This window comes from Agelaius phoeniceus, chromosome 4 (assembly GCF_051311805.1).
Source record: "Agelaius phoeniceus isolate bAgePho1 chromosome 4, bAgePho1.hap1, whole genome shotgun sequence".
In the NCBI taxonomy this organism is placed as follows: Eukaryota; Metazoa; Chordata; class Aves; order Passeriformes; family Icteridae; genus Agelaius; species Agelaius phoeniceus.
In genome coordinates, this window is record NC_135268.1 from 17698284 (window position 1) to 17724918 (window position 26635).

Genomic DNA, 26635 nt, shown 5'->3' on the forward strand with positions numbered 1-26635 from the left:
TAAGGATTTTAAGTCATCTAATCATTTGAAGAATAAGATGAACATATTTCCAACCAGATTTTCCACAGAAATCAAGTTTAGGCCATCCCACAGCATAAGAACATCCATTTTTTTATAATGAGTTTTCAGCTGTGACCACACCAGGCGTCACAGAGAAGTTCCACCTGCTTACCAGAAAACAAACAACCTTCCAGTGTCCTCAGCAAGTATCAGACTAGAGAGCATTCAATCTTTATTCAATATTCTATTCCTCAGCATTGAGACAAAAATCCAAGGAAATTCAGAGTACTTCTCAAAAGAGGCCAATGCCACCTTTCACCATACATGCATGATTTCTCAGCAACATCTGAATACTTTGTGTGTGCATGTGTTTCTCTTTTTTTTGTGCAGATCTCTGCTTTTTTTGTTTGTGTGTGTGTGTGTTTGTCCTTTTTTTGAGGAAGGGGAGGTTAGGTCAGGTTAGTTTTCCTCTGCTTTTTTGTGTGTCCACCATTCAAAGGAAATTGGGTCTAACACACCATACCACAGATCATCATCATATCAGTGAGGACAAGCAGCAAAATCTGAAGTTGTTTACTGATCTGTGTTTCCCATAAGCTGTAATCTGAAGCAAGCTGTTTGTGCTGTACCTGCAGCACACTATACAAAACCTGTTCGTGTTTCTACATTGCTTGGCATGTACCTGAAAACATTTAAAAGAAGAATTTAACTGCCTTAACTGTGCTATCTGGTTACCATAACACTTTCTTTTGTTTCTAAAACCCAGACATGCCCAAACCCTCTGAACTCACTATTCATGTTCAAGCAGCTGCAGTGTATTAACTAGCTGTGTTTACTTACTTTGCCTGTATACAACTGATGTCTTGAAAATCTTCTGTCTTCAATTTACAGCTCCTTCACATAGGTATACTGCCAACATGGCTAATCAATTTACCTCTGCTTCTATCTACACAGAATTGATTTTCCTTCCTCAAACTATGGTGCTCTGTAAGATGCACAATTTTGCTGGTATGCTGGAGGGAATAAAATACAGAGTATTACTGAAAAGTGAAAAAGGCTCCTTCCTTTTTAAGTCATGCTCTTAAAAATGTCTCCATGCAAGGCAATGGTCAGCTCAGTTTTGGGACACTGGAACACTGTGGGCAACTATTTTGAAGAGTCAAAACCTTGAATAATAACCAGCCTCTGAACTTAGTTCCACCACTTCAATGCAGAATGCTGTTAAATTAGCACTCTTACACCCTTCCTGACAGCACAAAAGCTTCAGTTCTGTCAAGGATTATTGGGACAGGAATATTGCCCTGGCCCTCAAATGACCACTCAAGGCTGATGGCATTTATTCACCATCCAAGGTACCCACAGAGCTTAAAATGAAAATTTTCTCTCAGAACAGTTTTGACTGTTTACAGTATCAGTAAACCAAAGAACTACTTAGAATCCAATATCTTGCCTCCAACCTCAAGCCTGGTGGCAGTGAGCAGAGCAGGTTACACTGTTGTCAGAATGCTGCTGTAGCAGGGCAAACACACCCTCTAAAAAAGTGATGCGGTCTCAATGCCCAGGTGTGCTGAAAAACAAGGAGGGAGGGAAAAGAAACTCTTCACCATAGTGTGGAAACTCTCCAGAAAGGAGCCCACAGTTCTGCCAGATTTTTCAAACAGATACTGGAGAACAGAAGGACACTGAAAACTTAAAATGTGCACAGCCTTTATGTCTTAGGGGCAGCAACCACAAGGAATGATGCCATGGAAGGCCAAGAAAAATCAGTCACAAGGACACAAAAATACCCAGACCCACTGATCAGTGTACATTAGGTATATTTTTATTTACAGAGTAGAGATGCCTAATCAATTATAAGGTTAGACATCAAATAATTCAGCTTTTTTTTTTGTGTAAAAGTATATAAATATATACATAAAATTCTATGAAGTAAACATTATTAACTGTGATACAGTTAACATTCACTACTATCCTTATGCTAACAGGCATCTCTTAAAGCTTAAATGCTGATTTCAAGATACCCTCTATAAAATACCTCTAATTGTACTAGAAGGGCAAAAATTCTGTGCCATGAACAACTTTTCAAAAGAAACTAGTAAAAGGTCTTTGTAATAAAGTTTACAAGATAAGAATACTGCTTCATCCCTCCCACTTCCCCACCCTGAAAGAAAAAAATACCCCAAAACAGTTGCAGAACTGCAGGAAGTAGTATAGGATTACTTTTTTCTTCTTCTTTACTTTTCTTTTTTAAATTAAAATATTTTTATTTCTGTATTTCATGACATATTAAGGAATCTGCAAAAAATGCAGCTTTATTAAATATTGTTATACAAAAATCTCACATGTGCATCCATGGGGCTGAAGATTATAGTGGTATTGTATGAGCTATCCCTTTTCCTTAAAACTATATATCTTATTTGGAATGATGGAGAGACTTCATAGAAAAGGCATTGGACAGCAACTGAAGAAAGGGATTAGAAAACTATTGGCAAGACAAATAAAATGCTCCAAAGCCTCTCAATCTCCTTGCTTCCTTATTTTAAATGCACTTCTGCTTCAGTATTTTATTTGTCTCTCTGTTTTTCTTCATCCTGGAGTTTGTTCAGGACATAAAGGACAACTTGATAGCAGAAAATGTACTGATCCTGTAAGGAAAAGAAAAAATGTGAAAAATGCCTGCACACCTAAGTGCTCCCACTTGCACTTCACAGCTGCACAGCACTTTAAATACTAATTATGCTATTAAATAAAACCACCATCACCAAATCCCAAAGATAACAAAAGACCCCAAACAACAATAACAAAAAACCACACCAAAACAAAACAAAAAAAACCCCCAAACAAACAAAAAACAAACAAAAAGGCCACAGTGGAAAAATACGCAACTTCAACTTAAAGCAAATACGGACACTCTTCTGCCACTAAAGATATATTTCATATGGGACATTTATCTTTCTTTTACACCAAAACCACCTAAAGGAGACTAGGCACTTTATGTAAGCAGAAATGAAGACTGCAAGAGAATTTCAAGGACTTGCATCAATGCCAACAAATACAGAACTCAGAGGACAGTGGAACTTCTTTCCTTAATCTGAGTGATAGAGGTGTGGGGGCTGGTAGATGTTTTGGGGTGTGAGGTGGGAATGGGGCTGATAGTTTGCTTGTTTGATTTCAGATTTGTTTTTTTTTTAACTATGACTTCACAATTCCTACCCATTCAAAGAAAAAGTGCAGATTTTAACAAGACCTTGTGATGACCATCTCTAAAGTTAATTAGCTCTAGATCCAGATTATTCCTAAAAGATTGAACTTCTGGATGAATATATTACCAAAATAGATCTCAAAACATATCATTGATTCCCAGCAGCTACAGTTAGGCCTTCTCTTCAGTTTATAATGCAACTTTAAACCAAAAAAGCTTAGCTAACCTCCTCTATAAATACATGCTTTTGAAGATGAAAACTCACATTTTTTTTAAACACAGATCAAACCAGTAGAGCATGTTAAAAATAGCTTGTGTTTATAAATGTTAAATACATCCTGCTACTCATCTGATTCAATTCTTGTGTCACAAATGTCACATTACAGTGCACAAAGACAACTGCTGTGTGCATCTTGAAGCTCTCTGGCACTCCAGGTGGTTCAGTGAGTGCCAGGGGAATGCAGACCCACCTCTGTCTGAACCATTCCGTGTCTCTGCAGACGCATGGTGCGCACCAGGTCCGAGATGTCGAACTGCCAAAACAAACAGCAAGGTAAACACTCAAAAAAGACAGACATGCAGAACAAAGGAACAGCCCCAGCATCAAACCAGGGAACAGAATTAGGTACATCAGTAATGAAACAAATAATTCACTACAGCCTATGTTTATCTAGTAGATAACCAGCATGTGCTGTCTCTGGGCAATCTGGATGTGGCCCTACACCAGACAGGCCCCCCTTTTCCAGTGTTCTTTCTGGACAAAGGCTCTCTTGCTTACTCTCAGCTAAGTATGCAGAAAGAGAGTTTCAGACATTCAGAGGGAGCTTAGAAACTCCACTGAGCTAAGCATGATACAGCTCATCTTCCTTGGAAATTCACCACAGTTTTGCTACCCCAGGCCGCTGAAGGACATAAACATAAGGAAGCTAGCACCCTCCTGTGGATCACCCTAGAAAGCAATCAATCCCTGGTAGTGCTGGAAAAGTCAATTCACACACCCCTTCCACCAATTGCCCAAGCCACCATGGCAACACTATTTTTCCCATGCCATGTGCCAGAAGTCCACTATGGTAGAAGATGATCTTCAAACATACTTCAAGTGGCGCCTGGCTGCTGAGGTTCCCTGAGCTAACCCACTGGATATTAGAGCTCTCCCCACCTGGGATCACCAGCAAAGAAACATAGTACTGCCAACAGCAGGGCACACTGTTTGAGAGATTGCATGGATTCAGTGGAACACACTTCTTGCAGGTCGGGAGCACCCCTGGGCCATCCCCTGGGATACTCACATCGAGGTCTCTGCTGATGAGCCCCAGGACCACATCTATGCAGATGAGGGTGCCCGACCTGCCGATGCCCGCGCTGCAGTGGGTGATGATGGGTCCTGCCTTGTGCACGTGCCTCATGTAAGAGATGAAGGTGAGCAGATCGTCCGGCTGCGAGGGCGTGTCGTGGTCAGGCCAGGCCACGAAGTTCAGGTGGGAAATGTGCCGCACTTCACCTGTCTGAGGGGCAAAAACAACACCATTGTTTGCACGTGGCAAGAATGAAAAGAAAGAAATGGAGTTCCCAAAGAAAAGTCTCAGAACAGAGGGATTTCCTCAGTGAAGGTGCTTTGTAATTCAATACAGCAAGAGCTAAACTGGAAATAACTAGTAAGTAATTTAAAAGTGTAAGGTTCACTGTGCAGACTGAGCTGATCACACAGAGGAGTCAACCAGCCAGGCTGAATTATTAGTGAATTAATATCCTCACATATGTTTCTGTAGCCAATGGGGACCAAAATTTAGAGTCTTATTAGTGTAATTAAATCACAGCCTGGCCCAAATGCTTTCTCCTGTAAAGGTCACAAGGCAGCACAAGCTGCCACAAGGAACAGCTGCCCAGTAATGATCACTGGGCATAGAGGAGAAGCCCTGGTTGCCTCTTGATGTAGACAATGCAAGTGAAAGCAGGAAAGGCAGAAGTATAAGGATAATATGGCAACACTCAGAAAAAACTCCAAGCATGCAGAATTAGATTCACTCACCTGAATCTCTTCGAGCTCCAGCACCCTGATGATGAAGCCCTTCAGCTGCTGAAGTCTCACAAGAGCGAGGCGCAGTCTGTCATTGATCATGGTGGTTTTATTGAGCACATCTGGCCAGTAACGCTGACACTTTATCTTTTCTCCCTCGACCTCCTGAGTCATCATGGCAATCACAGTACAGTTCTGCTCCCAAACCATTTGCCAGAAATCTGCCACAGTAGTAGGAAGAGGTCCTTGGCAGGCAATGTAAACGAACTCCTCGTTCCCCACGGGCATGCGAATGAAGCTGGCATTGATGTATCCACCTTCCACCCCCAGAGGGACTCTGGTGGTGTCATCTGTCACCCCCACACAACAGAGAGACCTCATGTTAGCTGTGCACATCATCTCACCCTCACACAGTACAGGTGCTGAGCCTTACACACCAACACAGCACTTATCTCCACAGATGCCTCCACAGCTTGCTTTAGAAGAAATAAATCACTTAAATACTTAATTTAAGACACTACTAAGTACTTTTAATAAAGAAAAAGATGTCTGCAGGAGAAATATAAATCAGCAGGCAGGTGGGATAAGTGATTTGAACTGCAGCAATTCTGAAAAACAGAGGTTGAGTTTTTCTGACATAGAACTAACCTCTGTCAGTTCTTACTTCTCAACAGCTAACAAGCAGAATTTTATGGCAGGAAATTTACTGACAATAGTACACGTCTCTTTTTCCAATTCTGCATGGGTAAAACTGAAAAAACCTTATCTGGTTCCACATGTATACATCATTTAAGACATGAGATCTGCTAAAACAACTGAAAAATCTGTGAACATCCATCCTCACCTAACACAGCATTGTAGTATATTGTTCACTGATCTTAAACTGCTTCATAAATGCTTGCTTTATTTTCATCCTTACTAGGATTAGGAATCAAACCACCCCACCTCTGATCCAATCCATCTGACCATACAGGCGGTGACAGAATGTCAACTGTGAATTTCAAATGAGTTAGGACTTACAAGGAAGTATGTTTTTATATCTGTTCTTTCTCCTGTTCTCCTTTGCTTGTCCAATCAAACACTGATCCAGAGGTTTTAACTCCTGGAGGTTCTGAAAAGATGCAATGATGTGCATTATGTGCATTAGGAAACACTGATTGGAAATAATAGCAAGATTGGTTATGTTATCAAGTTATTAACAAAGAGAATAATTAAAAATCAAATCCTTAGGTGGATAAGCAACATAATGCAGTCACAGGAAAGAATCTTTTACACAGCCAAGAAAATGAAATGAACAAAAAAAACCTCAAAATCAAACCCTATACACTATCAGTAAATATTTTATCTCATTCTCTCAAAAAAGAGATCATGTAACATGGCTGACTTAAGACTTTTGACTTTTGAAAAAACTGATTTCACATTCAGCAGCTGGACTTTACAGCCTTTGTCTATGCCTGTTTACATTATATTCACTTGGTAATTTACCAGAAACGAGAATGATGCAAAAAGCACTTATGAACTGAATTCAAACTGATCTCATCTCTCAGCAGCTTGTGGGAGAAGGGAAAGAAGTCTTTGGTGTCAAGTCTTTTCATCTCTTTTGAGCTTCCAATTAAAGAGCTGTGGAATTCAAGGCAGTGATGATCCAGCCATTCTATTTTTGTTTCATACCGGGAAAAAGGACTTTAGAGGACAAATAGTTACTCACTTCAATCTCTTTAGAAGGGACTCCCTGTTCCAGCAATCCACGCAACATCCTGATCACTGACTTCAATTTGGCTCCTGAATATTTGCCTCCAGGGAGCACATTCACAGTAGGGAGTGCAGAGATCTCTTCATTTGTCACTAGGGGGAAATCTAGCAGAAGATATAAATAAATAGCTAAAACCAGGGAAACATAAACTGAAGCTCACAGTTGGATTTGCATGTTGCTGTTCACCACTGCACTACCTGTTTTCTCCTGAATGCCCCCATACACAGAGAGAACACAGCTCTCCTCTTAGTTTGGCAGGCAAAAGCAAATTAACTAGCAAAACCAGTAAGACACAAAATCAGCTCTGATGAATCCAGTAACTAGGGGGAGTATTTTCCTGAACGTCCAATAAATACATTGAAAAAAACTTCAAGTGCATTTTAAATGTAAGTTCTTCACACAATAACCTACAAAAATGGATGGACATGACAGGGATAATTCAGAACTCTGCACATTACAGCTTGTGACTTGTTTTTAGCACTAATACTCAACATGCATATGGCATCTTACAGTTATCTCTTGGAAGGACATTTTTTTTTCCAATACAGCTTACCTCCCATCAGGCCTTCACTGCTTCTCTGAAGCACAACAAAATTCATAAATCAAGTATCTCTCTGGTACTGCAATTAGAAATGTCTTAAATATACTGACTTATCACATGGATTATCCTTTCTTCTTTAAATGAATGCAAAGGACTGCTGTATATGAACTTCAGGGACTAACATTTCTAATGCTAGCTTAAAAAAAGTGAAGACTAAATTCTGCCAAACACATCAAACTGTACAGATGCCACTCTGCCACATTGAGCAGCACTGGAAGAATGACAGTCAAGATAAAAGTAGTGCCTGATCTGAGCATGGGGTAGCTGGTATGTGAAACACATGATGTATCAATCTAATCACAGTCAAACATAATTTATTGTTGCAGCTTTTGTGAGACAGATACTGAGGAAAGAAGTATCTCAGCTAGTCCCAGCTTTCTACAACTACAGACACAACATTTCCAATACTTGTTCCTATTAACTCTCACACACTTACCACACAAAAATGTAGAGATCCTTCCCAATGCATTGCTGAGCTGTTAGAATCCTCCTTATACCTGCCATGACACCCTCAAAACATATCCAGGACATCTCAAAATTCACTTCTGTTTATATAAAAAGTGCCCCTGAAGTTTCCCAGTGATTATGCAAAATGTCCTTGCCTTTATTCACGCGCTCCTGGCTGACTGATTCAATCGGCAGCTCGTCGCTTCCCCACGTGATCTCCTCCTCATCTGCCTGGCTCAAGGAAGGCTGTGGAGGGGATCTATGAGAGGACAAGGTATGGAAGTAAGAAATGACACCTAGAACCAACACATTTGCAACCTAGTTAATAAAAAACCCAAAAAACAAACCCCACCAGAAAGTAATTCATAGCTACAATTATTTCTGGACTGGACCCCTACACCAGTAATCTCAAAAATTTAACTTTTTTGTCCCCCCCGCCCCTTTTTTTTTTTACATCTCCAAAGGGGATCTGAAAAATATAGCAGAGGAAAAAGAGCCAGGAATATACAAATCTAGCAATAACTACCACTTTGAAAAAAAATCATTTTTCAAAGGCTAAGCAATTAAATAGCATCCCATAGAAGATTTGTACCACTCACACAATTCACTACACTTGAGCATCTATTATCAATTTCAACTTTTCTAGCTTTGTTGAAGATACTAATGAATGTATTAAGTACTTTAGGTAATAATGTCACCAAGTCTCAAACTCAAACTTCCCACAAGCTTAACAAAATAAAACCATATACATTTTCATTGAAATTTCACTTGGACTAAAATTATTCCACCAAGAAAAACAACCTTGGGAATATCTAAAGCTCAAAGGGACAACTAGCTAGTAACTTGGTCAGTCATATGTTTTGTGCTCCATGGAAAAAAACAGTAAGCCCAGGGATCCAAATGGGAGCTGATGGAGCAGAGGAACTCTGCATTTGAGTTGCAGTGGTCTAAAACCAGAATATGTAACACCAACAAATGTTGTATAGATTTGAACTGAAGACAGCATTGACTGAATGTTTTCTTCACATCCAAGTACCCAGTTGTTAGCACAATGCAAATTATGTTATTTGGAGACATCTGAACACAGTCTAGTTACTTGCTACAACCACATATGAAAGGAACAGATAAAAGTAGGGTGTAGTAAACCACATAAAGCTGACTAGTATTCAGGAAAATTACAACTTTTAAAGTAAGGAACAGACCAAGAGAACAATTCAACAAGACATTGCACAGATATTTTATTGGGTTTGTTTTGGGGATGGTTTCTTGGTTTTTTTGTTGCTGTTTTTATCTCATTCCAACATATTACACTTCAGACTTCCAGACTTCATGGGTTTGCTTTCAACCAACACTAGAAAAGAAATTTTACCTTTCTGGCACAGCTTTTACTTCACAATAGTCTTCACAACCATTTACATGTGTTGCCTAGAAGAAGATACATTTCAAAACACATTAAAAGACATAGTTGCAACATTCACATGCTGCAAATTTTAAACAATTAACAATTACTGGGACTATTTCTGAAGGGTACTAAGTTCAAAGCAGCACATAATGGAGGACTTTCCTCTTTTAGACATCTCATTAACCCAAAATAACAGAGGACAAGAACACTGAGCACTTGGAAAGATACTCTACTGTAACAAGGCCAAAAAGCTATATTAAAATCACTCCTGACTCTCAGCAGCAGTAGAGTCACCTAAGTTTCCCCAGCTGGCTTTCTTTGTTTCTAATACTTAGAAACCCTTTATGAGCTAAGCTTGATAGTGAGAACTTCTGCCTCAGAGCTGTCAAGCCACAGTTCCTATGCTGTGGATATGGAACACACCTCTAAATGACACACACTCCTATTTACACCTTCCTCAGCAGACAATGAAGACTCTGCAGCACAGAGGAAGGCATTTCCATCCTTCTTTCAAGAACAACTCTAGAAAATAATTTCTACTTTTTAGGCCAACTTGCTTTTCCACTGCCATACTGGGACAGTTTTACTCGTGGCTCTCCCTAGAGCACATTGACACAGAGCCAGATTCCTAATTTGATTTTCAGCTCTACTAACTGGACAGAAAGCTGCAAGAGCCAGGATGTGCTGGAGAGACAAGAGTTCTGCTGATTTGAAACAAGAGACAAAACCCAGGCTTCCAGTGACTGATGTAAACCAGGACACACAATAACATAGAGTAAACCACATATAGAAGTTATTCAAGCTAATGAACTTATCCTAGCAAAAAGCAGCAGGAGTACAAATTTTAAATCCATATTTCCACATTTTGGACAGTAAGGTCTACACGGCATTCATTTTCACTGTGACCACTTCCCTTCTTTGAGCAGGAATCACTGAAATCTTTTAGATTAAAAAGCTGAAGTAGCATTAACAAAGTAGTTTTATTACCACTTTTTTTGAAAAAAAAGCTGAGGGACTTCATATGATAGTGTAAAATAAGTTTATGTTTGGTTCTCTTACATAGGTAATTTATGATAATCGTATGCTATTTAAAAATAAATGTTTACACACCATTTAAAGCTACTACCTACAGTGATGCTCTCATTTAAAGGACATCCACCAATTCTATGCCAATAAGGAAAAAACTGAAAGCACTTGCCAGCTTCTTGCCATCCTACCTCTGAAAAATCTTCAGGTAAAGATGACCCATCACAGTCTGTGTCCTCAGACTTATCTTCTGTCACCCTTCCATTCATCTCTGCTGAACAGGAAAATCAGGGGACACAGCATAAGCACACCAGAAAATGCCCAGGAGCCAGCCTCTCACAGATGTGGATCCTGTTCCACCTGCCTGGCACTAGACAGGGAATACAGGTGCCAGAATAACCAAGAAACACATTTTGAGGCCCTTTGCTACCAGAGTGCTGGAAAAGACTTCTTACTGCATAGGACAAACAGACTTTAGGTTTCTTTATTTTATAACTGGAACAGCTGCCATGTTATGTGAGGTTGTTTGCACAGAATATCTGTGTCACAGCATAACTGATGGACAGGCTGCAGCTACTGAGCTATCACATTCCCCCTGCCAGTGGCTCTTCTGCAATTCAGTTGGATTCAGACCAGCAGTAGGTCCAAACCAGGATTTTACTCACTCTTTGCAATAACAAAATGTAATTAGGACACGCCAGATAAAATCTGACTTGTATCTGTCTGCTGTGGAAGAATTCTGCTGCCATACCCTATGGATTCAATTCATCTTCAGCCACAAAGGACAGCCTACAGGAAACTGGAAGTACTGGAGCTCCAGTGATATTCCTCAGCTGAGATCCTGGCACAGCCAGAACTTCAGTGATCCCTGACTTCTAATGCAATGACCAATGACAATAACCCAATGGCCTTGTAGTCATGACCTGAAATAATTACAATTTTGAAAGGTGTATCTTGGGTTTTAGAAGGAATCTCTACAGAAGCATCAAGCATCTTGCTTGAATTTTTGGAGCATGCATACAGAGTGTGACACCACAAAGGAACTACAAACCCTACTCCTCACTGCATTTGAGTTAATAACGAGTAAAACTGAGGAGATGGAATGAAGCAAGAGAAAAGTGTACAGTCAGAAGGAGGCACTGAAAAAGAGCCAATCTTTCTAACATGGCTGCAGCTGCAGGACCAGGTACTCAGACAATAGGAATTTCACTCAAGAGACAACTCTAGAATGGGAATAATTTTTCCAGATTACTTAAAGCAAAATTCAGATTTTTCAAACCAGAACCTCACTTATTACATCACATCTTGAATTCGTGGTAATCAGCAACTATTTGTCTGTGTTCAACTTGGGAAACTTCCAGTTCAGATATCAAATCAAAGTCAATCAACTCCCCCTGTTGACAAATCAACTGCTTACTTGGCACCTTGTTTCAGAGTTTTGCTGTCATGGATGTTCTTTTCTAATGGCTCATATTACCTGGCAGGTGATTTTCTGTTGCAGCCTTCTTGAGATGTAGAAGACTCTGAGCCTCTGAAGTTGCATTATTCTGATTTAAGAGGTTCTGGGCTTCCTCATCTACAACATCCAACAGATACTGGACAACTTCATTGTGGTCATCCTCATCATAATACTCATCATCTGGAACCTCTGTTCCTGAAGACAAATAGTGCAAAATGACAAGTTTTCCCAGTACAGAATGGTTTGCAAGAACTAATTTAAAGGGGCAGACACAAGGCATTATTTCTAGCTGTTACCATGGCCTTCCTTTATTTCTCTCTAACACAAAATCCAATTTCTATAAATCCACTTTCAACATCAACTAACTCCCACAAAGCAAGGCACAAGACTTGGAAATGATCTTCTAAAAGCAACTGCCAGCCTAGCATTTAATTATTTCAGCATATTCAACCATGTTGTGATTCTCTTGTGCTGATACAATAAATGCAGGATGATGCAGTGTCCATCTCATCCCCTCTTACCTGATTTGTCAGTGTGTTTAGGAAAATCTGACATCTGGTTGGTAAATCCAAGGGAAGGTGCATCTTCTGCCCCTAAGAGGTTCCTCAGTGCTTTCGTGTGATGGATATTGTTTTCTGTATTTCCCTGAGAAGGTCCCAGGATGCCATTGCCATTGACCTGAGGAAGCAGAGAACAATTAACAAATTGTTACAAATTAACTCTTAAAGAGCCTGGCAGCTTGTTGAAGCAGCAAACAACCACTAAAAAGTTCTCACCTCTCCTCAGCAACAAATAAAAACCTCTATTCATATCATCTGAGATATCTGGGTGATAGGTGGGAAGTTTCACATTACAAGAGCAAATAAAAAAATTAAAGTAACTAAGAAAAAAACCCACATGCTGATGAAGCAGCAGCTTCTACAAGAGAACACGTGGTAGTACTTAACATTAATTTAATCCCTATAAAATGTATCCAAGCTTCAGTACTTTTGGTCCCACAATATCAGCATTTCTATGGAAAAACTAAGGGGGAAAAAAGAAAGAAAAACCCCTAGCAAATACAATATGAAAACATCTGCAGAAACTGTGGGCTGAATGGAGTATTCTGGATGATAGCTTTACATCCTTCTCATAGGACAATTTGTCTTGCAACAAAGCAGTGCCAAAAGAGCGAGCAGATCAATTAAAAAAACTTGCATATTTATTATGATCACTGCTTATTCATGTCAATTGATAAGAGTGGGTTTGTATACTTTGATCAACAGATTGTTTCATTCATTTATTTAGTTTTATAAGTGTTTGAAGTAGATACTTTTGTCTGGTTGATGGAAGAGAGGAGCATTTACCTTGGGCCCATAAGCATCAGTTGACTTCTCTGTTTTATCACAGGGATCACCACAGGAACAACCTAAAAAAAATGTGGGAAAAACAACAACTTTTTCTCTGAAATTAAATTAGCCCCCAGTGATTATTTTTATAAAAGAAGAAAGTATTATTTAATACTACATTACAACATGTGTAGCACTTCTGCCTGGTTTCTGTGCATTGCCAAACTTTTCTGTCTGAATGACTACACTTCATATAATGGCTTTTTGAATGTTCTATTTAATGTGATCAGAAAGCATGAATGCTAATATAAGTCACCAACTCAAAGCAAAGAGAAATGTTGATAAATAGTTTAACAAATTACAGGGAAATGTGCACCTTTGAGAACAGTGTTGATTCCCTTTTCCTCAAAATGTACAAGATACAGCCCAACAAACACCTGTCATTGACTACTTTTTTTGTTATAAATATTATCTGACACCTGGGTCCTTTTTCAAAGGAACCCTTCTGCTTTATATTAGAGAGAATTTCTAAACTACACAAGAAATTATATATATAAAAACACGATTGGTGAATCTCTTTTCATGGAGCTTTTAGAGGAAAGATCAAGCAAACTCCTGTTGGGGCTAGACACAATAAGCTGGACTAGGATAGTATTGTATGGTCCATATCAGTTCCTTTATTTTTATGAACAGGTGAATTTCACTTGCTATAAGTAAGCCCACAAATCTTACCATTAGCTTTCACTGGCCATGGAGTTGAGTTCTCAGGGCTTTTGGATTTTGGGAACACTGCATGACCATCTCTGTGAAAAGAAATATTTACAGGAATATTTATTAAAAAAATTAAGTAAATCACAGCAATCATCTGATATTGAAATAAACAGTACTACTTGTAAAACTGCTAATTATTCCCAACCAACTTTGTGCCATTTGCAAACTGAGTGAGGACACATCCAATCCCTTCTTCCAAATCATCAGTAAAGAAATGGAACTGGACTGGCCCCAAAACTGGGGAAACCCTGCTAGCACCATTCACCATCACTCTCTCACTCCAGGTTTTAACCCAGTGAAGAGCATCTCTCCAAGGCATGGGCTGCCAGCTTCTCCAGGAGAATGCTGTGGGAAACAGCATCAAAGATTTCACCCAATCCAGCAGACACATCCACAGCCTTTCCCTTATCCACCAGATGAGGAGCTCATCATGAAAGTAGATCAGCTGGGCCAGGCAGGACCTGGCTTTCCTGAACCCCTGCTGGCTTGATCCCCTTGTTCTGTACATGCTGTGTGGTCACTCAAGGTGATCTGTTCTGTAACCTCCCCTAGCACTGAGGTCAGCCTGACAGGCCTGTAGCTCCCTGCATCCTCCAGCCCTTCTTGCAGATGGGTGTCACACTGCAGTCACCTGGGACCTCCCCAGTGAGCCAGGACTGATGACAAGTGATAGAGAGTGGCTTGGTGAGCTCTCCTGCCAGCTCCTTGCATATCCTTGGATGAATCCCATCCATCCTCACAGAGGATCCTCACAGATGGATGGGATTCATCCCATCCTCACTGTGAGTGTCCAAGTGCCACAGCAGGTCTCTGACTAATTCCTCCTGGATAGCAAGGGGTCTATTTGAACACTTGTAGCTCATAGCTGGACACAACCTTGTGTTCCCAAGAAGCACAAAGCACAGCAAGTACCACATACCCTTGTGCTTCACTGAAGCACAAAAGCTGTGAATTTACAGACCCTTTCTGTAGAGTCAGTCCTCAGTAACATGTGGTGGTTCTTGTCACACCAGGAACAGGTTTTACTCAGACACTCTTAGATATACTCATACAATCATGCAAGAAAAACAAAAAGTACAGGAAAGCATCTGCTTCCAGAACACACCTGGTTGCTTTGAGCACCACTGTTGGAAGGCATGTTTCCAGCATTCTTTTGGCTTCTTTCAGAGTCATTCCTTGTGTGCTTACTCCATTAATGTAATGGATAATATCTAGTACATGGAGACTCTCCTCTCTGGCAGCAACCGATTTGGGGAGAATGTCACTAATATACACAGCTTGATAAAGGCTGTCATGGCCTCCTGATAAGGACAAACCTTCACAGGGAAAGGGAAAAACAATAAAAATCAAGGTTTCTTTGTAACTGAAGGGGAAGGTTTTCCTTTAGGGCAAAAAGCATATGAATTCCGTGTTACCTAGCTCCTCCTTATGGCACATCAGTGTAATGTCAGGCAGCAAATGAGGCAACACTGGCATCTTTGGTAACTCCAGAACACGCCCCAGTACTAATCTGACAGTCCTGGGGGCAGCTCGCAGAAAGTTGACAGCATCAGTATGGCTCATGTTGGTGACATCAATGTCATTCACCTGCAAGGAACAAAGCAACACAGGTGTCCTTGTTAGATGCCAAGTAAGACAGCATTATTGAGGAAGCATTCATTGCTGTTCTCAAGTGCTATTGAATCATGACTCTCAGAAGGTGCTATCTTTGTCCTTTAACCACATTTGACTTAGCCTACAACACAGTTAACTTTTTTTTTTTTGACTCAAAGTTGTCCTTTTTGTGCAAGGCCTGTACATGAAAAGGTGAATTCTCTCACTTTTATGAGTCGGTCTCCAGGCCGCAGTCTCCCATCGCTTTTGGCAGGATCCTGAACAATGTCATGCACGTAGCAGCCAACACTGTCATTACCTTTGGTCACTGTAAAGCCCAGACTGCCCTTGTCTGACTTTGTCAGAGTCACTCGGAGCTCCACTTCCTAGGGGGACAAAACAGCACCTTACAAACATGCAATCAGAAGAAATTAAGAACATTTTACTGAATTTAAGACAACTGATTTACCTACTGATTTAAGTGTGACACAAGCCTGGAACAAGACATATTTCTTATCAGGCTCAGCTTAGTTGCTTCAAATAAGCATCTCTAATGAGTTCTAGACAGAACCAAATAATGTTTTACATGGAAATAACATGGGGCCAAAAGTCTATTAATTAAACAAAATATTGAAGGCACACTTCAAAACTCACACCTTATTTTACCCTAATCTAGTTGCCATATATAAGAAAGGCTCTGTATTTTTAAATATCTCAACACATCCATAATTATTCAGAAGAAAATAAGTGAGCATATTTTGCTACAGTGGGACACAAAACTATAGAGCTTTCTGGAAACTGAAGACATGCACGTGCTTTGCCCACTTTAATTTGCATTAATTTTGATTTGAAAGATTTGGATCTGTCTCATTTGCATTAAAAAAATACACAGAGCACCAGAAAGGATGGAGAAAAACTTCTGAAGTAGGGACTAAGAAAAATACCGTTTCTTGTCAAAATGGAGTATTGTCTACTTATAACATGGAAGACCCTCACAACTGGGATGTATCAAGATTCAATTTCAATTTTTTTCTATATTTGAATAGATTACATGATGATATGGAAGTCCCTTTGATACACAAGACATTTCTGTGGTGTCAAAAGCTTTCTCAGAAGAGCCTCAAAAATAGGCTCCATCTTGCAGCACAGCAGAAAGTCTTTGGGATTCATATTTATAAACACAGCAAAGAACAGGGTCTCCTGATGCCCTTGATGCCTCAATTTATCCTCTGACCTCTGAACAACCACCTAAAACTAAAAGAGCAGAAGCAAGGTATCTGCCATTTAAGCTTCCTCTAAGTACAAGGTTGAGAGGTAGGTAAATATTTAATGCCAAGGTTTCCAGGATGAAATGACCCATGAAATGAACATACACACATCCAATATGTACACATGGATGCCTCCACATCCACAGAGGGAAATGTATCAACTCTTCAAGAGTCCACATGGAAAATACCTGCAAACACTGGTATGAGCAGCTGCACTGATTACAAATGGCAATGTATGTGCCATTTATTAGGCACACACACAGAGTAGTGCAAGTATAACCTACAGCTATCCCATTTGTAAATTAATGTGCCTAATTTCTATCCACTCTCAAAATCATGGCTAAAACAACCACAGCAAGACATTCATGCTCCTGAAAGACAGAAATAGTGTATTACTGGCTCATATTCTTCAGCATTTTTTTCCAGTTGGGTGAGTAATGAATCTATTTCTCCCAGGTGTGAAGTCAGCTCAGAGACAGGAGTAGCATAACAGTCATTTATTAACATGGATGTGGTAACATCAGGTACAGTTCTACAGGTGGGGATCACTGGCAAATCCAAAGGCAGATCACTACAGATAAAGCAGAAAGAAAAAGAAAAACAGGAGTAAGTACAATGTGGCTGCCATTCATAAATTAATACATGAACCAAGATTGACTTTATGTAAATCTAAAAAGCAAACCAAGAGAGGCATTTCTATGAATAGGTCCAATTAACTACTTTTATAAACATTTCTGCAGGATGATGAGGATCATTATCAGCATCATACCTGTCCTCCAGCTCTGCCTTGCCGGGAGCCTCCTGATCAGGATAGAGGATGGTGCGGACAGCGTCCCTCTGGCCAGGGTGTGCCTCGTACTGAGCCTGTGCCCGTGCCTCAGCTTGCCCTGAGCCCTGGTACAGTGCTGAACTCCAGCCCAGGCCCACCTGGGCTGCTGACTCCATCACCTCCTCATCACCACTTCTGCTGCTGTCACTGTAGCTGTCTCTTCTGGAGGGAGATTTTAGCCTTTTCTTGCTCAGATCAGTAGTTTCATTTTCATCTGAGCTGTCGCCTTGTTCTCTACTTGATGGACCAGAAACTTCTCTGCTGACCTCTGGAAAAACTTGTTGGGGCGAATGGATGGGGGTCTACAAAAGCAAAAGCATTTCATTCACAATAATCCAGTTCTGATGACAAAAGAAAGTTTCAAGGACTGCATAAAATTACCAAAAAACAAGGAGTCAGTGGCTACTGACTGAACTGTTGAAACACATCATAGCAGAGTTCCAAAAAGTTCAATGCAACTTAGCCAAGACAAAGTGTGCAAAACTCTGAAACTTATGCTGCTAAAAACCTTTAAATTCTTTAAAGGAAAACAAAAATACTTTAGCTTCAGAAAGCTTACTGACAGATTCTTTTAAACTATGCCCAGCAGTCTTCTATGCAACTACCATGAAATCCCTTCCAACCAGAAGCTGAGGCTCACAGAGCTACTGAAGTCAAACCATCCTCACAGAGCAGGGAATCAGAAAAGCTGTCAACCAAAAAGCAACAGACTACAGTAACAGACTACAGTAACAGACTACAGTAACAGACTACAAAAACTAAGATAATTTATGCCAAATGGTGACTGTTAACCAAGTTATTAACCACCATTGAATAACAATTTTGCCAATTGTCACATATTCAGAAGAATTATGTCAGCCAGCAGCTGACATAAAAGCTTCATTTCTGCTTTCATGCTTGTATGCATGAACACATCAATCTGTGATAATGTCAAGAAAAATTTTGGCTTTCCTCTTCTTTTAATATGTGCACTGTTTCATTAAAGTTCCTGTTAAAATTTGATAAAGTTCTAATAAAGTTCCTGCTATTCCACATTACAAACATGTCTATTATAGGAATAGTTATTTATATTATTAGTTTGCTCAGTTGCTTATCTCTCACTCCAATCATAACTTCACTTAAATTTGTATTTGTCTATTTAAACTTCTCTCATCAGACTTGAATGATTTCATTGTTTGAAAGTAATGTTAAAGTAACTCAGAATCACAGAATCAGAGTATCCTGAGATGGAAGAGACGCACAAGGATCATCCAAGCCCAATTCCTGGCCCTGCACAGGGCCTGAGGTGCGAGGACAGCCTCAAGAATCACACCCTGTGCCAGAGAGCCTTGTCCAAACACTTCTTGAACTCTGGCAGGCTTAGTGCTGTGATGAATTCCCTGGGGAACTTAAACTGAAGACCTGTCTCCATTAGTTTTATACTTTCCTGTATTATGGAAAACCTAATATTCAGGCAATTTGTCCTCAAGACTCTCTTTTGTTGAAACACATTTCATTTCCACTTCTTCAAGTATCCTAAAATGGCCTTCTGTTCTTTCAATTTATTTACTGGAGCATTTTGAAAATATTCTTTGGGTCACCTCTAATTTCCAGGAGGTAAATATGACAATATTTTCCCTGTTTTTACATACATCAACACCAAATTGATGTTTTGCAGAATATCCTTCACAGAAATATCCAATTTCTATCTGATGCCAACTTCAAAACATTGGGCTGCAAAGAAATCTCTGCTCCAGAAACACTGTTAAACCAATTTCTCATGCTTTAGGTCACAAAATGGAGGAAAAAAGCTTTTGAAGCCATACATTCCTTTAAGAGTCCACTCCTAAGGGATTCATTCCAAGAACTACATTTCTGTGAGCACTCTCCCCATTATTCCATCTGCATCTTGCAAATGGAATAATGCAGATGGAACTAACCCATCCACCCACCAGATCAAATAAATGAACCTTAAATAGCAAATTATGTTTAAAAAAATCCCATTCCAGACACCTTACCAGCAATGAAGGGTCAATGTCTGGTAGTATTCCAGATGGTGGCCGGCAAAGGAGAAGAGAGACCTCTGGAGATGTTCCCCTCAGAGCAGAGATGACTTCCTGTGGCCACAGAGGGATTCACTGTCAGATACACACTTGCAGGGCTACCACAGTATCAGTTTCACTATGATGGGTACAAACCTGCTGGGACAAGCCCTTCAGGGACGCCCCGTTCACCTTCAGGATGACGTCCCCGATCTCAATCTGCCCGCTCTCTGCGGCTGGCTGCCCAGGGAAGAGCTTCTTCACCCGCACAATCGTCGAGCCCAGCTGCTCTGGGGTCAGGTTGTCCTCACGGCAGAAACTGAACCCGAGGCCTGAGCTGTTCTTCAGGAGTTTTACCTCAAATGTGTTCTCTGTAAAAGAAACATGAACTGTGGGTGTACCAGCTGTGGGTTCCTCTGGGTCTGGATTGAAGGCACTTGAGATGGTAGTTCATATTTGGACTCAAGTGTTTATTATTTCTTATCAGTGAAACAGTCTCACTACTGTGAGTTCAGCAGCTCTTCATTTGAAGGCACAAAATGGCCAACAATCTCTTGTTACAAGGTCTTTTAAGACTAAACTATCCAATTAAGAACTGACACCTAGATTATTTTCCCTTTTAACCCAAAACCTGATCCCCATAAGCCCGCAATGCAGACTTTTCTGCCCAATTACAAAATGCCACCCAAACCCAAGAAGAAGGAAGGAAGAAGAAGCATGAAGAAGAAATCCAGGATGACACCCTGTGCCCTCCATCTTGCTTCCATCCACAACATACTAAAAATCCTAAAACCTAAATTTCTCATCAAGTGAGACACATACACTACTCTCTATAATCTATTTCACACTTTTGTGGATTCCAGTCTATCTTGAAGTTTAGGAAACTTTCTCCATGAATGAGGGTCAAAGTCAGTGCTCCCCTGGGTGTCAGGACACCCCAGAGCAGACAGAGAAATAATCCCGGTGCCCTGGGTTTCCACAATTAACTTATTATTTCCTATAGCACATGGCACATGGAAAGAGTGTCTGGTGCTCATATTCCAGACATGACAATGTGCAATCTCCCCCTCACATGGTTCTTTCACTGAGTTGAACAGAAGTGTTACCCAAAAGATCCCTCCAGGTTAAAGAGGACAAAAAGCTGATCACGACTTCTCAGTCAGCTTGCTTGGCCTGACAACATCAATGTGCAGGAAGGCAGAGTGTCTCCAAAGGACTTATTCCCTAGGAAGTCTATTAAGAAACCTTTCAAAGCACAGAGTGACTCAACTTTTCCAGCCACTGATCAGGCATTAGTGAGAGCAGCAATTGGAGCTCCTGGCAGAGAGGACAGAGCCCATGCAAGAAGACCCAAAGGTATCTGCAGGGGTTCTGCCATCTGGGTAGGCTTCCCTTCACTTGCACAAGTCACCAGCAGGAGAGGCTGAATTATGTCAACCTCTAGTCAGGGGCACAAATCCTTCTCTCTTCATCTAGCTCTTGATGACTTCTCTCTTCTAAGACAGGAGCTGTAGACCCACAGAAGCATTCATTTATATATAAATATCTAAATTCCCCTTGGCACCCCTTAGCAACACCAGATACAGCAGCACCTCCTAACTCCAAACTTGCTACAGCCTTGGCATCTAAGGTGACACTAGGAAAGAACGTGAAACAGTGAGAGAGGAAAAAGTTAACAGTAGTTAAACAAAGTAACCAAGATGTGAAAGGAAGTCTTTAAAAGAAACACAACAGCACAAAAAGAAAGAGACTACATTATGTGCAAGGGCTTGGTATAGATTCTTACCCACTCTATTTCCATCCTAAGAAGTAAAGAAAATCTTATGAAACTAGAGGATGCTTTGACAGTTAAGGCAATTGTTCTGTGGGAGCTGACCTGCAGTGACAAAGCTGTAATCTTTGGCATTTGAAGAATCTGTTGCTGGCTTCTCCTGTGGCTCACACTGCCCCACCTGATTTGGGAGCGTGCACTGTGGTGTCACTGGAGCATGAGCCTTGGCCCCTGATAGCTGACCCTTTTCCAACAGCAGGTGCACCACCTAAAGAGATGAAACATTCTCCAGTTAACTGGCAACAGAGATAACACAGTCTAGAGTATGCGTTTCCTTCTAACTTCTCAAGAGTCCATACTTTTACAGCAGCAAGTGTTATAGACACTTTCCTCCCCATATACATCCTCCAATTATTCCTTATTTTTTAAGGGCTGTTAAATGACAACCTCCAAAATACACTAATGGACTTGCAAGATACTTGCCAATAGAGTAAGAAAGGGTTTTCTTACTATAAAGTTGAGGGTGTTAAGAGGTGTCAAAGATAGTGTCACTTGCACATTTGTACAGGGAGTTAAGTTAAAAGCATTTTATAAAGTGAACACAAATAGCAGTTCTCAGCAGTTCTGAATGTGTACACTCACTGGCTATTTTCAGGTGTGCCGGGAAGCCAAAGAGTCCAAGAAAGCAAATCTAAAGTAACCATGACAACACTGGGGAGGATTCCAGTCTTGAGGTTCCTTCACCTCTTTTCACTGATAGAGAACTGGTTTACCACAGACAGGAGCAGAAGCAGCAGCCACTCACCTGGCCTGTGTTTCTCAGGGTTTCAACAGCTTGCTTATGGGTAGCTCCTTCCAAACTGATCCCATTGACAGAGAGCACGCGGTCACCTACATTAATAATTTAAGAAAAAGTAGGCAGAGCATCACCTATAAAACATCTATGATGCACAGAAACTTTCAAGTCTGAGCTAACAAGGACAGTTATTTAAGGAAATTCTCCCTCCCTTCCATGTTCTGAGTCAAGAAGAGAACTTTGCAAACAAACTATATGATTCAAATCAAAGGTCTTTTCCAATCTAATGATTCTGTGGGATAATCCCATGTCAAAACTAGTATTAACCACCAGAGTGACAGCCTGCCAGAAAGCTCAGACTCTTTATTCAAAACAAATCTTAGTCCACAGCAGGAATGCTCACTTCAGTGAAGAATGTGGCCTGGCCTACTAACAAGAAGAGCCATAACAATTACAGCATTTTCTGTATTGAGTTGCCGGGCGTGCCAAGCAAGAAGGCCACAAATAATACAAAGCCCTCTCTCTCTGTGCCTGGAACAGAGAAGCATTCTCCATTAACATAGGCTGCTTTAGAGAACAGAAATCCCACAAGCTATCTCCTATTTTTCCCTTCCACAGCCTCAGTATTGCTGGTTCTGCAGTTGCTCTACATTAGTTTTTTAATCTTCACCTGCAGAATTAGCTATCAAGGCAATATTTAAAATGACAACTGCAACAGCTTGAAAAAATAGTTCTTCTTCCCAGTGAAAAAGGTGCAAGGACAGGAGGCAAACAGAGTGCTAGTTTGCACACCACAGGATATTGTCAAGTCCCCCCAGACAGTCCTCTGCCCTTTTTTCACATTAAGAGTCTCCACTGAAAGAATGGAAATCCTACCTTTTTCTATTCTGCCATCTGCTTCAGCTGCTCCCTTGGGAATAATTGCTTTCACATAAATACCACCATGCCTTATGCTAGTATTTACACCACCCTAAACAGAAAACAAAAATAGGATTGTTAGTCTTTTTGCAGTTAGAATACTTAGTAATCAAACACAGTGTGACACAAGGAAAACTGTTCTTAGGAAGCATTTGGGCTACTGGCATGTAGAAAAAACAGAAAAACTATCAAAACCAAAATGTTACATCAAGCATGTTCTGTGCAGTCATGCAATTTGCTATGAATGAAGTTGGGATGGGAAGACTGTAAAAACACAATGCATCACAATGCAAATGCACAAAACACAAACAAATGTCCCTCAGCAGAAACGTGTCTGCATTTTGTTGGACTTTACATGCTTGCATGCACACCAAAGCTCAGAGATGTGCAAGAGCACAGCATGCCAAAGCAGGAGATGCACAACCATGCAGTGTCCTACTCCAACACAACTTCTCTGATATAACAGGAGATTAGGGAGTGCTGCTTTTTCTCAGTTCAGACAAGTTAGAAGGTCTAAGCTGCTCAAGCTGAACTGACATTGTTTCTGGAAGGCCCTGGCCTTTCTGCTGATTGCAGAGGGGGTAGGACTAGATGGTCTTTAGTTGTCCCTTCCATCCTAAACCATTGTGTGATTCTGGCTCACTGTGCTCCACAGACTTGGAGGGAAGAGGAAGACTAACAGTGTGTTAATGCTCACTCCCAAAGCACCCAGGTAACCCACAGGTAACTGCACAACTCTCCTCACCACCACTGCACAGTAAAACAATGAAGGGGCAGAATGGGGGCTGGAAAAGCAAAGGGCAGTGAAGACACCACCTGGTCACCCCTCAAGGGAAATCTCTGCATTGGCTGGCATCTTCTAGCATCTCTACAAAGCCAGTGCATGCACACAGCAGGTCTAGTGCTACTCAGTAAGCAACCCCTGCTCAACCACTGCTCCTCCAACTCTCTAAAGTAATGGAACATGACTTTTAATAGACTGGGATGCCAAACGAAGAATTTCCTTCTGCTCCTCTTACAATCCTAGCCATATATATGGAAACAGCACTAGGCTTCCAAATAATTCCTCCACCGAAAATAGCTGAATATTAAAATACATTAAAATGTGCATTTTAATACAGGAACAGATGCAGTGGAAAATGTATGTAAATTATTCTCTTCTTCCCTGAAGTGCCACTCTGCAGTATGACAGGCCCTAAATATAAAACTACCTTCAAAATCTTATAGCCTGAAGAGATATCAGTCTTAAAAAATATGGTTCTGCCTCATATTACAAGAAAGCAGTGTCAGCCAGGTCCTATCTGGGTTTATGTAGTCTTTTGCTTTCTGCCTTTTTTCCAGCAGAGGGAGAACACTGAACATGGTGAATGTGACTGAGTGTGCACAGATACCCTTAAATAACACTACTCCTTCCACCGCCTGCAGTGCCAGTCTGGGAGGGTCTCACTTCCTTCCTTGCAAATATGCCACAAGATTAGGTAGCAAGGGACAAAGACCATCTTTCCTTTTGTACTCACAAAGCAGAATCTGTGATAAGAGTCTATTAGGACTTTGGGGCTCCACCATAAAACAAAAAACAAGAATTACTTAAAGGGCAGATGACAAGAAAATTAATATAAATTAATAGTATTACTTTTCAGCTTTGGTAAGATTAACCACACATCAATAAATCTATAAATTAAAGTGATTCCAGGAAATATTTTGCTTCCTTGTAATTTAGCAATTTAATGGGTTGCTGGGAGTAGAGAAAAAAGAGAAAACATCTAAAAACCTTGTCAAACAGTACCGTGACACTTATTCCCAAGCCGTTATCTTTTTTTGCTAGTTCAACCTCAAAGATATCTCCAGGTTTAAGAAGAGTTGTAGAAACCTTTTTAGAATTCACTTTGTTTGCTGTATTCGATGAGGATGAATCCTTTATTTACAAAAAAAAAAAAGAAAAAAGAGAGAGAAAAAAACAAACAAAACAAAAAGAGACAATGATTTGCCTTTTGCCTTTGGAACAGATGCTTACAGCTAAGACCCTAAAGGGTGGGGGTTTGAGTCAGACACAGCCAGAAGGAGTCCACCTGGCAAAGTACCAATTAGTAAGACTCAAGGCTCACAGCTTCAACTCTTTCATTCCGGCCATTGAACAGGTTTAGCACAGAAATATGCTTGGCCTTTAGCAGCCAAGTCTTTACTCTTCAAGTGAGCTGGTTACAGAACACAAACTGCAGTACCTCAGCAGTTCAGCAGCCTAGAGACTGTTGGACTAATTAGCATGAGCTGCCACAATTTAATTGAATAACCTCCATCAGATGAACAGAGGAATCACTGCAAGCTGGAAACAAATTTGCAGTACTTGTGACTGTGGCCTTTTGGAAAGGTGAAGCAGCAACTGTGTCTGCTCAAGAGCATGACTCACTGCTGAATTTTAATGCACAAGAGCAGTTTTTCAAGGATTAGATCAATCCCAGAAGACAATGAGTTCTGCTGCTACCCACTCTAGACATATCACTCCTACTTTCCTTGAGGAAAAACTTGATTTATCTGCCAAGTGAATAAACTTACCTCTAGGACTGGTCACTAGGTTATGAATATATTGGACAAACACACAGAATTGAAAGGTTTCCTACAGCTTCAGGAAGTGCACTGTAGGTTCATCCCAAAGCACAATCTGCCTCTAATAAGACACATCTTGTGACACTGGAAAGCTGGAAAGTTGTTCCAAGTTACAGAAGTGATTTTCTCCATTTATTTTGCACAAAATCACCATGCTATTAGAAATCAGCTACTAGCATTAGCTGCAGGCTAGGCCAGGCTGCTCTTCCCTCACATCCTGACACCCACAGACAGCTATCTCAATACACTATCACACTGATGGGAAATATTCATATGAAATCCACTATGCCTTTTTAGCTGGCTGCTGCTCCTGACTGCTGGAGTAAGTTGCTTCATCCATGTCGGAATCCCCTCGGTCAGAATACTCCACAGGCTCCACTACCCCGGGCCTTTTACTTTTCGCTCGAGCACTGTCCGACGAGGATCTCCTCTTCTCGAGGGCTTTCGAGGCCCCAGCCTGGGGCTCGCTGTGATGCTGGGCATCCTGCTGGGCTCTGCCACTGGCACGTTTGCCCAAGGTGGGCTGGCCCTGGGACAGGCTGGCGCTCTCGGTCCGGGAATCCTGGGAGCTGACGCTCCCGTCCCGCTTGGACAGCCCGGAGAGGCTGCCCGAAACGGGCCTCTGGTGAGCTCGGCACCGGCTGTGCTCCTCGGAAGAGGACTCTGCCTCCGTGTCCTGCACTGAGGAGGGCCTCCTCAAGTAACCCCTGGCTCCATTACTGATCTGAGCAGTGTTAGACGATGCTGCAAAGCAGGAGACAAGACAGCCATCAGCTTATCTGCAGCACGACACCCTTTTCTCAGCTTACAGCCCAGGAAGGTTTCACCC

General features: G+C 41.0%; 1 protein-coding gene across 8 annotated transcripts in view; it reads right to left on the reverse strand.

The window, feature by feature from the left end:
- Positions 1 to 1800: 1800 nt before the first annotated feature.
- Positions 1801 to 26635, reverse strand: part of PTPN13 (protein tyrosine phosphatase non-receptor type 13) — a 113061-nt gene continuing 88226 nt past the window's right edge. For 5 of the 8 annotated variants that reach the window (XM_077177001.1, XM_077176996.1, XM_077176997.1 and 2 more), the window contains 25 exons: positions 26096 to 26550; positions 24974 to 25117; positions 23161 to 23254; positions 22294 to 22379; positions 21594 to 21756; positions 19874 to 20088; positions 19694 to 19792; positions 17637 to 17998; positions 17264 to 17438; positions 15827 to 15985; positions 15422 to 15593; positions 15112 to 15322; positions 13968 to 14038; positions 13254 to 13315; positions 12429 to 12585; positions 11926 to 12102; positions 10640 to 10722; positions 9390 to 9445; positions 8176 to 8279; positions 6928 to 7076; positions 6240 to 6330; positions 5232 to 5569; positions 4492 to 4707; positions 3673 to 3735; positions 1801 to 2645 (listed from right to left, as the gene is read on the reverse strand). In XM_077177001.1, the coding sequence (XP_077033116.1) occupies positions 2565 to 2645; positions 3673 to 3735; positions 4492 to 4707; positions 5232 to 5569; positions 6240 to 6330; positions 6928 to 7076; positions 8176 to 8279; positions 9390 to 9445; positions 10640 to 10722; positions 11926 to 12102; positions 12429 to 12585; positions 13254 to 13315; positions 13968 to 14038; positions 15112 to 15322; positions 15422 to 15593; positions 15827 to 15985; positions 17264 to 17438; positions 17637 to 17998; positions 19694 to 19792; positions 19874 to 20088; positions 21594 to 21756; positions 22294 to 22379; positions 23161 to 23254; positions 24974 to 25117; positions 26096 to 26550 (3983 nt within the window). In that variant the 3' untranslated portion in view covers positions 1801 to 2564. The other 3 variants (XM_077177000.1, XM_077176999.1, XM_077177002.1) reach the window with 3 other exon arrangements.